At 43.3% G+C, this 12,263-nt stretch overlaps 1 protein-coding gene across 1 annotated transcript in view; it reads right to left on the bottom strand.

Annotated features, from left to right (window-relative positions):
• Nucleotides 1–8,531, bottom strand: part of SYN2 (synapsin II) — a 158,017-nt gene extending 149,486 nt beyond the window's left edge. Inside the window, exon 1 of the mRNA XM_057705271.1 lies at nucleotides 8,120–8,531. Within this exon, the coding sequence (XP_057561254.1) occupies nucleotides 8,120–8,505 (386 nt within the window). The 5' untranslated portion in view covers nucleotides 8,506–8,531. The remainder of the gene's footprint in view (nucleotides 1–8,119) is intronic.
• Between the last annotated feature and the right edge of the window lie 3,732 nt (nucleotides 8,532–12,263).

Below are 12,263 nucleotides of genomic sequence, written 5' to 3' on the forward strand. Positions count from 1 at the left end.
TTTGCAATGCTCTTTCCACTATACAATCCTAATTTTGTCTTCCTTGAGATTCTGTACAAATTCTCAAAAGCGAGAGCATGTATTATATAATTGTCTGATTCCAAGTATTTCACTTATTTTGTAGCCTTCATGGAAGCTAACACACTGGTATTAATAGCTCTTTGCTAATTGATTAGCAGATCAATCTTTCATTGGTGCCCTTTAACCCAGCAGTTAAAATGTTAGTAAATATAGGACTCTATAGCACTTAAATTCTCATCATCAGCTATTCATCCGGGGGTGCTAGGGACTGAAGAGGGAATTATATACATATGTGTCTCTAGAGTCACATCACAGGGTCCAGCAACAACAACAACAACAAAAGACTCATTCTATATCACTGAAAACACAGTCTTCAGCTGTGTTATTATTATTAACGTTAGGGCCCACCAAGGATTCAAGTCCACAATAGAGAAAGGGGACTTCAATTTCCTGTCACAAAGCCCAAGCCTCTTTCTGTAGTATTAAATCAGGCTAAAGTTACTTCATAAAGTTGTTAGGTTCCTTGAATGGAGAAATAGATAAGAGGTATATATCCCGGAAAAGGATTATAGCTGTACTTGGGAGAAGTGGAATGAACAAATGGTCCTAGACAGAAAGAGAAAAAGAACAGACTCTAAAATCTGAGAAAGGCTCAAGTAAACAGACATCTTAGTGCCTAGCCTGACCGAGGAGATGAAGCAGAGAGCACAATACCTGTTCTCCAGAAAGGAAGGAAGAGCAAGCATGGGGTGTTCATGCACATCAGAAAAGGGTGAGCTGGAGAGCTTAACAGTTATTTAATAGTTGGCAAGTGACTACTTTTATGAGCCAGTTTACTCAACTACGAAATGGATATTCCATCTACTGCTCAGAATCACTATGAAGATAAAATGAGTATGGGTATGAATGGTTGTGTAAACTGTACAACCCAGTGCAAGAAATAAATGCTGTTAGCCAACACTTCAACATATGTATACAAAAGTTCTTAGACCTATCAGGGAGAGAGGAATTCAACCACAAGTCCACAATTCCCATTATTGAGGAGGAAACACACACAGAGGCCATTTCAGGACTAAGCCCCCTTTTTTCAAGATACCACATGGTAGCAATACTGTAAGAAAAGGTTACTAAATGGAGAGTACTCCAAGATGAGCTTTTCATCCAAGGACATGTTTAGCCATGTACTGACCTATGCCTCTTCTTCCAAAGATTTACAAGCATTACCATATTACCATATAGAATAAATCATAGAGCTAACGTTTTTGAAAGAAAATGGCACAAAAACTGTAATATGAAAATAATGTAGTGCTGTAAAGGGTCTTTCCATCCTCTCATTTGACAGAGTTTAGAAAATCAATCTCCAAAGAGGCAAAGTGGTTTACCTAAGAATACAGAGTGGCATAGTTTTAACGGTACAAACATTTCTAACCACATCTTCATTCCTCTATGTTCCCACAGCATCCTATGCATACTAATTACCATACTGTACTAAAATCCTATTTAAATGCCTGTCCTCTCCCCTACTGGACTGGAAGATCCCAGTGGACAAGGCCTATGCCCGACTTAACCTTATATCCCCAGCACCTGGCTTGTGTTTAGATGTTCAACCGCATTAAACATATCGCAGTTAAAACTGTTTTGTAAATTTGAGGGGAAGGTATGAAATTCTGGAAAACTTGCTATTTAGGCCTCCATTACTTTTTTTTTTAATAGCCCATATGATTTTATTAAATGTGTCAATATGTATTCACAATGGTGTATGCATTTCCAACTTTTTGGTGGAAGTTTGTGCAAAATGAACATATTTACAGAAATTCAATTTACACCAAAATGTCAGGAGCACAGCTCTTGCAATACACTTATGGACACAACAGAAATAGGAAAAAAGTTCTACCACTAGGGGTTTTTTTGGTTTTTGGTTTTTTTTCTTTTCTTTTCTTTCTTTCCCTCCCCTCCCTTTCTATCTTCCTGACTTACTCCTTAGTAAAGGGTTTCTCATTGTCACAACTTGTTATATATTGATATATCCTTATACTTTGATAGTAGTCTCCTAATTGAAAGAATTTTGATGTCTTTAACTATGTTGTCTACCCCTGAGAAACAATGTGGGAGAACGGGTGGCAAGATCAAGGTCAGGAATTATAAGACCTCTAATTCTTGTTCTATCCAGGTCTGCCCTAACTATTTAAAGCACTTTGAGCAAACAACTTAATGTCTCTGACTTGACTAGATAATCTCTGGAGTCCTGTTCAAGTTTTTAACTTTATAATTCCATGAACTTTTATTTAAATGGCACTTGAGAAATATTTGAGACTGATGTGATGACATCTTAGGTATAGGTTCAAAGAATCAAACAAGCTACATCTTAGGCACTTAAGTTGTTTGCAGTTGTAGCAGAATGTATTAGTTTTATATACCAAGTTTTGTTTAATATGAGTGTTGGTGGAGGTCATGATTAATTGAAAACATTCAGTTGATTCTGGGTCTATCAAAAGTGATAGTTGCTATTTGTTTTCAGAGAGCCAAGCCTCCCAAAGGCCAAGGGGCTGAGCATCATCTGGAAAGAATCCAACGCAGCCATCAGAAACATCATGCTATTTTGGCTTCCATTAAGTCAAACAAGAGGGATTGCTTGAAAGCTGAGTGGGACCAGCACAATGACCACAAGTTTGTCCTGTGAAAGCAAGAGTCAAGGATGCCATGCAAGGGTTTATAATCAACACTGAAGAAAGACGAAATAAGTAAGGCTCACAAACCAGCTGATCCAGACTCTGAAACATTCTTAAAACCACAGTTTGAGGTTGACCAATCAAAACTCAAGTGAATTTTTATAGTAAGGATCATGGCTGAGCTATTCATATTCCTACCAAACAAATAGCTATTGCTTGTTTTTATTTTCATTTGTGATAGCCTATGTTTGGTAGAAAGCAAAAGAACATATTGTTTCAAATTTTTTTAATTTTAATTAAAATCTGCTCATTTTGCTTTTTTTTTTTGTTGAAGATATACATTACATATCTCATCTGTATGTCATGGAATAAAACATGGCATAGATTAGTCTTGTTATCGCTTTAAATGTAGGCCTCCATTTCTTTTTGCTTAGCAAGATATTGAAAAGGCTAATGTTACCATAGATCTGAACTTGGGTACTGAAAGACAGTAAGCAATCTTAGGCAGATAGGGACTCTAAGGTAAAAAAAAAAAAATGCATCCCTGAAAGCAAAGTCATCATAGTACCACAGTCCTACTAATTTTATTACATTGTTGGAGTTTGATGACTGGGTCTCTAAAAGTCTCCTTCAATCATTTTACAATGACCTCTGCTGAAACAGCAATAACAGCAATAACACGAGACAGTGAAACTGATGGTGGGGATATAGTGCGATACGCTCATGTGGTTCTTTTTTAAGCATTTACAACTCCACAATGACTCTTTAAAAGGAGCATACACAAACAGAATTTTCAAGGAGAAAAAAGGTTAAATTTCATGAATCTACTCATAGAGTGACTTAAGAGTTAGAAGATGCAAATTCTATTCTCCATTCTCTCACCATCTTCCTGTTTGACCTTGGACAAATCATTCCATTTCTGTGGGCCTAGGAAAAAAAAAACTGAAGTTCTAGATCCTAGTTCTAAGTAAACTTGAACAAGCCACTTTCCCTCTTCAGATCAAGATTACCCCATTTATAAAGTAACCCAGATGATCTTCCAACTCTAATAACCTAGAATTCTGAGCTATAGGCTTCTATTGCTATGAACAATGAAGTTCAATGGAATCAGTATGTTTGTGTTAGGCAGAAACAGGACATAGAGATAAAATATTTGGCAGAGAAGCTTTAAACCTCACTTGAGCTTCCCGCCCCCCAAGTTTCAATTCAAATATTTTTCTAGAATTACACATGAGCACTGGTCCAGACTACTGTACTTTGAATTCCCCTATTCTTAATGAAATCCCCAAAGACTGACCGGAAAAGAATGGAAACAGGTACTTCCCAGATAATACATCAATCCAGTCTCTTGGTTGCCTTCCTCTTTTCTACCACGGCACTTTCCTTATACCATCCACTATCTGGACTGAGCCAACCTCTCTCTTCTGATTTAAATTCTTCAAGGCTCAGTTCTAATCTCACTATTTCCATGAAGCATTTCCCATCCCACTCTAACCCACATCCATCTCTCCCTCTTTTAAATGTCTACAGTACAATACATTGCTGTGGTGGGGATTAAGTGATATTTGCAAAGAATTTGATACCACATGTCACATATAGCAGTTACTCAAAAAATGATAGTTGGTGTTGTTGCCACACCTTTAGCACTAATCACAAAACCTTTAGTTCACTGCATCTTAAATTTAATGCCCATGTGAGTCACCTGGAGATCTTATTCAAATGCAAATTATGATTCAGTAGGCGTCAGGTGGGACCTGATAATCTGCAGTTCAAAAAGCTCTGGTTGATGCCAATTCTGTTCATCCAAGGACCATAGTTCAAATACAAGGGAAAGTTTTTAGTAAACTTTTTTTTCAATGTATTTATCTCGTCTATCCACCCAGACAGAAAGTCTTAGAAGACAGATACTATGTGTCATTTTTCTTACCATATATACCCTTAAAGAGGTGTTCAATAAACATCTGTAGATTTATCAAATCTGCAGTCTCTAGACACTCTAGATAATTCCTAGAATGCCTGTACTATACTGATTTTCAAATTCAAACATTCAAGGTTGAAAAAGCTCACTTTGTCACTGGAATTGGAATCACTGTAACAGAGGCAGGGGAGAATCTGAGAGAAAACTTAACCAGTGAGTATGTAATACAGAGAAAAAACAACATGTACAAATGGACACTTGTTCCTTGTTTAAGCACTAAGATCATTAAAATGCAATCTTAACTGCACTTCAAATGTAGGTACAAACCTTGAAAGAAGACACGCATTTTCAGGCATATATATATATATGTGTGTGTGTGTGTGTATTTTTAAAGCTAGTAATTAACTAAAAAGGTATATAATGAGCTTGATATCACTGCTTAGTGGAACAGAAACATTTTTCAGTGATCCTTTAATGTGCAATTAACCTAAAGCTCTCAGGCGACCAATGAAAACACATTTCAAGCAAAAGAAAGAAACACCCTCCAATTTTCCCATCAACCTGGTCAATGAGAAGATCCCCAAATTCCATTGCCCACCATTACCCTATAGAAATCCAAAAGAATCTGCTGTATATCAAGGCTGCTCTGAGAGGCTGCCTATTTTAAGCCCTCCTTTAAATCTCTAGTTATTTAAATATTTGTGAAAACCCTCTTTATTTTAGCATTCCATAATTCAAATGGGACCAGTATTCTTAAGTTTTACTGGGAGGCTATACTCTGACTCCCTATTCAGGCACCAGGAAAATAATATAGAGCATGTATGACACCTGCCCACTGAATACTATCCAGGTAGCTTAAACTGTGAAACAAATTTACTAAAATCAGTCTTTAGAGCAACAAGCATCTTTTTAAGTCACTGAGCTTGTCAAAAACAGGCATCTGCTCCTTAACTCATAGAAACCTTTCAATAAAACCACTCACCAATATTTAACTGAGATGTTTTTAACAAATATAAACACCTTAAAAAAAGATAGACTGCAATTCTGAGAGCTGCTACTATGCACAGAAACACAGAAGCACAGAACTGCTGTCAAGCACTAGACAAACTGGGTTTATGAGTTTTAATAAATCAATGTTATTGCTTCAGAGAAAATCAGAAAGCAGTTGGGAATCAGCCCATAGGAAAGTGGTTTCTATTACTTCTATCAGAAGTCTAGTCTCCAGGGCAAGGCAAATTCTGTGGTTCATGCCAAGCAAGCAGTCTTCCTAAAGAATAATACTATCCAAGGAGAGTTTCAAATCTCAAGCCACTGAAGCAGTTATAAACACATACCCATAAAAATGAGTATCTTCCTATCTGTGGGTACCTAACTACTAATTAGACCCAAAACAAATGCCTTCAACAGGATAGGAGATCAGGACCAGGTATAAGAGGGTCAGATTCTTGCATAAAAAATGAATTTCATTCTCATTTCTCCCCTCCTTTTTCTGGCCTTTCTTCAAGACATCCTTTGTGAAGCTTTCTCCAATAACTCTCTCACTAATAAATCCATTTATTGAATGCATGAAACACTAGTCTCAACTAATTATTCTAGATTCCTTTTTGTTAACTGTTTCATGTTTTCATTTTGTCTCCCAAATCTGTGTGAGATCTCTATAAGGCCTGTACACTGCCTAGCCCCTAGAGGGAGCTAATTAATAATACTGTTAATAACATAATAATAATAGTGAGGCAATATAACATAATGGAGTAGCAAAAGTGAAGTCAAACAGGCCTAAGTTCAAATTCTGGTTCTACCATTTGACTGTGAACACATTACTTACTTTCTTCAAGCCTCAGTTTGGTGGTGAAAATTTAACAAGATATATATTAGAGCATCTAGTACAGGGTTTGGCATGTAACGAATGCTCAGTAAAGCTTAGCTACCTTCCCTTCCCTTCCCACTTAATAAGCACCTGTTGATCTGAACTGAGAGTAATTCTCCTAGAGGACTGTCAATGACACCATCATATACTCTTACTTTCCCCATTACACTCTTGCTTGTGCCTTTGTCATTTCCTTACAAAGGTCCCTTCAGATTTTCTACTCTGCTGTCCTAAGAAAAAACCAACTACAGAAGTCATCCAAATGACGATTCAGAATGGTCATATTAGGGACCAGCAGGAGGGCATCTCCACATCTACATCTCACTTTCATCACACCCACGCCAGCACTCTCTCTCTCTCTGGGTCTCCTGGTGAGAAAATGATACAGAGAGAAAACCAGGGAAGCAGCCAGAAGAGGAAATGGAGATAGTTAGCTCTGTGGTCCCTCTGTGCCTCCCTCTTGGGAGGAAAGACTTAGGGCTAGTCTCCAACCCCAGCTCTTGTGAGGGAAGGGGAAAAAAACAAACAAAAAATGAAAACAAAAAACAAAACAAAACAAAAAAACCCTTGCCACGTTCCAGACAAAAAAGCAATCCCTTTTCCTCACCTCTTCGAGCCTCTCACCAGTCAATTTCACTACCACCTCCCATCCCAACCATCCCCTGGGTCAACTTCCTCCTACATAAAATAGAAGCTCTTTTAACTAATTTGTCTTAAATAGACCTCATTCATGCTTTTATCAACTAGAGTTCACATATTCCCCCAGCCTTCACCATTCCAAATTGGAATATCGCTAAAAAACAAAAACAAAACAAAAAGAAGAATTAAAGTTCCCTGTCTAGTGCATTAAGGCAGATCTCATTTTATTTGTGTCCCTTTAACGACCCAGAATATTTTATCTTGGTCATCATCCTTCCGGCTGGAAAAAGCCACCACCACTTCCACCCCAAAACACATTACCCCCCCGCCCCCAATGTTTTAATCCACAAATTCCCCACCACCACCACCACCACCATTCACCTGGGACTGCATAAAATACAAGACCTGTATTATTCTTAAACGACTTCACCATGCTGCACGGGAACGAGTCCATGCACACCTGGGCTCCCACATCTGTGATCTGATCAACCTTGATGTCAACGCTGACATCAGCCTCCACCGGACTCGTGAAAAAATACCCCCTCGCCCTCTCCCCGCCGCCACCACATTTCCATTTCTATCCCTGATTCGCCCCGGGCCTCCTAAAGCAAAACCTTTTTTATTGGCCGTAAGGGTCCCTCCGGGGATCTGGGACCCATTTCACCTCAGCTTTTTATGTATGGAGGCAGGAAAGTCTGACTCCTCAGCGCCCCTCCCCCCCCCGCCCCCAAGGAAAAAAAGACTATGTCTTAAGACTCTTCTGTTGGATAAGGTAGCTCCAGCACTTAAGTGTTTGAGGGACTGGAGTCAACTGAGGGGCGATTCTACCTCAGGCTTCACCTCTGCAGGCGGATCAGCGCCTCCCCCCGCTCTCGTCACACACACCCTCGCTGGACCCCCTCTCCTCGCGGTGGGACCCCAGCCCCTCCTTTCCGCTGCGTCCTCTGCGCGGCCCCCGCTCCCCGAGCCCCGGACCCCGGGCGGCGGCGGCGGCCGGGCACCTACCAGTCTGTGTGCGGCTCGTCCACCACCAGCAGCACCTTGGCCTTCCTGGCGGCGGCGGGCGCGGGTGCGGGCGCGTCCACCAGCCCGGCCGAGGCTGCCGTCTGCTTCACCGCCTGGGACAGCGAGCTGAAGAAGCTGCTGCCCACCGACGGCGCCGGGGCCGGCTGCGGCGCGGGCTGCGGTGCGGGCGCCTGGGAGGGCGGCGGCCTCCGCTCGGGGCCCGGCGAGGCGGCCGGGGTCGCCGACGAGGCCGAGGCCGCGCCCGGGCCGGGGGGCGGAGGCGGCGGCTGCTGGGGCTCCGGCCGCTGCAGGTCAGTCATGTAGCCATTGGGCAGGTTGGCGATGAAGCTGCTGTCCGACAGCCGGCGCCGCAGGAAGTTCATCATCTGGCCTGAGGGGCTGGGGGCGCGCGGGGCGGCGGGGCCGGGCGGCGCGGAGGGTGAGGCGGAGGCGGTGGCGGGGGGCTGAGGCGACTGAGGCGACTGACGCTCCGTCCGCGGCGCGCCAGCCCAGCCGACAACCTCGGCGGACTGGGCGGGGAGGGCGGGGCGGCGCGAGGCTCAGTGCCCGGTGGGGCGGGGCCTGAGGCGGGGCCAGGGTCGCCCCGCCCCGCGTCGCAGAGCTGGCACCGCCCCCGACTCGCCGCCTGCGCAGCTACCAGGAGCCGCAGACTTGCGGGGTCTGGGGACTCGCGGTCTCGGGAGGGCCAGGCCCCCCAAAACCTGGGCGTGGCTCTGTGGGGAGGGCGTGGAAGCCAGTCCTGCTCCCCAAGAACAAGGAAAAGGGAGCCGAGAGCCCCTACCACCTTTTTGCTTGGGGGAGAAGAGCCGTGTCCCACCCGAAATGGAGGCGAGGGAAACTGTCCCCAGTCCCTTTGGAGGGAAGAGAAGTGTCAGCCTCCCCACCCTGAGGTGAGAAAGGAGCCGTTCCCCTCGCGCGAGCGCGCACGCAGACACACACACACACACACACACACACACGCTGTAGTGAGAAAGAAAAGAACCCCCTCCTTTACCAAAGCTGAGAAAGAGGTGCTATCTCCCCATCCCCCAGGTGAGGGAGGAAGGAATAATCCGCCCCCACTAACACACACACACACACACACACACACACACACACACCCTATGGTGGCATGAAAAAGAACTATCCCTTCCTCAATGCTGGGAGAGAAAGACATCCCCCCACCCTAAGGTGTCAAGACAAGACCTAGTGGGGAAGCCAAGGAACACCTCCTCTACTTTGGGGGAGAAAAGGGGTGGAGAACAGACCCTCTCCACCCGCCTTGGAAGAATGTGTGGGATGCATTTTCAGCGCCTGCACCTTAGGGAGGACTCACCTCAGAGCACGTGCTCCTCCCCCCTTCTCTTCCACAGAGAGAGGAAACACGTGTAAGGCTGGAGATCCCCCCCTGCAGGACCTCGCAAGTGGGATATCTAAGGCTCCTTCACCCTTTCTAACTGGCATTGGTGCATCCTATGTAGCACCAAGAAGGTCACCTCTTCAAGATCTTTCTATTTGTTTTCTCCAGTTCATTCATTGGCCAGATGTGCCTCGACCTCCATGAAGGCTTCCTGATTATCACCTTCCCATGAGTGCTCCCTAAATCTTGTGTGCCCTCTGGACCTTTATTTTCACCTCTCAGGAGATGTAAAATCCCTGTGTTGAACTGGAGCAGGATGCAACAGATATGCTTTACATTCAGACCACTCTGGGTGATGTGTGACCTTGTACAAATCTGAGCCTCTTTTCCTCTGAGTCTCTTTTCCTCAGCTTTTCCAAGTTGTTACACAGAGTAAGTGAGATCATGTCTGTAAACCTCCTGGCACACAGTAGGTATTCTAGTAGTGGTGACAGGATTCTTATTTGAACTAGTTCTCAGTAAGTATTTACTGGGCTGAATGGAATCAATGAGCAGCTTGCCACTAATGTTGGCAGGCAGTCCTTGTTTCCTACATCTCAGCTGGCACTCAGCTTGGGAGCTGCAGATGCACAGTCCAGCCCTGAGCCAGAGATCCAGTGATGTCCGAGAGGTCTTCAGTCAACTACACTAATATAGTGGTCCTCCCATCTCCTGTGTGCCAGGTGTGGTTAGAGCTGGATAGAATGACATGAATAGGAAGTGGCCCCTGTTTGTGAGTTCACTGTCCATGTGAGCTAGAGGGGACAGTAGGGAGGACAGACACAGGAACAATCACCCCAATAAGATGTGAGAAATGCTGTAATACAGCAAAGGATCCACTCTGTCTGTGAGGCTTAGGGACGACTTCTCAGAGGAGGTGATGTTTGAGATGGGTCTTGAGGCAGCTGTAAGAGTTTACCAGCAGAGAAGTGGGGAAAGCACTCAGACAGAGAAGGCCTGGAGGAATGCTTCTTGAGGAGTCCTCCAGAAAACCTTTCCTCAGTCACCAGGGTAAGCCAAATGTTTCATTGCCTGTGCTTGGTTTTGTCATAACCCCTGAAGAAATGATAAAATATTCTGGTGACTAGAATGTAAGCATCTCAAGGATAGGATTGTGTCTTAGTCATCTTTGGACCCCAGCATTGAGCACAGTGCCTTATACATAGCAAGGACTCTGCTGTTTGAGAATCCAACTGTACCCAACTTAGTTCTTGTGTCTATTAGAGAATAAAACTGAGAAGTCACTAATAAGTAAATAAACTCAGATTAATATATTGCCCTTCCTAGAAGTATTTTTTAGAAAATGAGAGGAATTGTTTCCAAAAGCACGAATCTCTAATGATGGGATTTCAGACACTGTATCACTTCAATTTTTTTAGATGAGTGGCTTATCTTTTTTTTTAATTTCATTAAGTAATTCCCCCAACCATTAAGCCTGTAGTGCACATACAATATTTAAAAATCAACCAATTAACAAACATGTTTTGAGTACCTAATACACACAAGGCATTATGCTAGGCACTGGAGGGTAAAGGAGATTCAAGAATGAAGAAAATCCAAGTTCAGCTCATAAGAAGACAACTCAGGAACAGGTGAACACATAACTAGCAATAGCAGAGCAGTCTGTCTGTGACCAGAAAGTGGAGCAGGCAGTGAGTGTTAAAGGAGCCAGAAGAAGAAAAGATCTATGGGGTAGGAGGAGACTTCACAAGGGAGGTAGAGCCCAGGCCTTGTAAAATGGGTGAAATTCAGATAACCAGGACAGAGTGAAGAGACAGCCAAGACAGAGGAGATGGCAAGAGCAAAATCAAGGAAGCTGGACTGGATAAGTTGTAAGAATGTATCGATCTATTCCTTGAAGGCAAAGACCTTGGCTGTATTATCCCTATATTCCTTAAGCCTTAGAATAGCACGTGGCATGTAGAATGCACTTAAATAATTATAACAGGGGCTCTGAAAGGCTGTACTTGTGTGTATGTTTATTTTGTTGATATCTATCCAACAATATCCAGCTATTTTTTTAGATGGCAAGCTCCTCACAGCGAAGAATTCTGCCTTCTGCTTCTCTCAGAATGATCTGCAAAGCCTGATATAACATCCAACACACAGGATGTATCCCAGTCTTGGATGCTAGATCAGAATGTTCCCAGAGAACTGCTTACCTACCTATAGATTCCTTCACTGTTAAAATGGAGGCCCACAAGACCATTAACAATATTTATCAAATAGCCCTTTAATTTATAATTATTTTCTGCTAGGTTTTAATAAGAATATGACTCTTACGGAAGAACAGACTATTTTCTCATGCTTGGGCATGAGAGGTTATTAATCAGTTGAATATGATCAGAAGATTTTCATTAGTTGGCACAACTGTAAATCACATCCACTTAAACCAATATCCTCCATGTTCCACTGAGCCCTTGCCAAGAAGTGTCTTGGCAGCTTGCAAAGACACTGTATTATAAATGCGCTTGGCTTGTTAATGAGCTGTAATGAAAATCTGTCCCTTATCCTTACCTGTGGATCTAGGTTCCAGATGCAGGGAGAATATAACACTCTTCATCTATCTTATGTCCTGCCTTTTCTCTGGAATTGAAGGGGGAGCAGGAGTAGGAAATGCTATAAAATATAAAATTCTGGTGCAGTTAGGGCCTTTCCTCCCTATCTCCCTCTGAGACCAACCAGCCATTCCCCATCTCCAGGCAGGAGGCATTTCTCCCAGAGCCATCAGTGAGGAAGTTTGGT

Source organism: Hippopotamus amphibius, chromosome 13 (assembly GCF_030028045.1).
Source record: "Hippopotamus amphibius kiboko isolate mHipAmp2 chromosome 13, mHipAmp2.hap2, whole genome shotgun sequence".
NCBI classification, from domain to species: Eukaryota; Metazoa; Chordata; class Mammalia; order Artiodactyla; family Hippopotamidae; genus Hippopotamus; species Hippopotamus amphibius.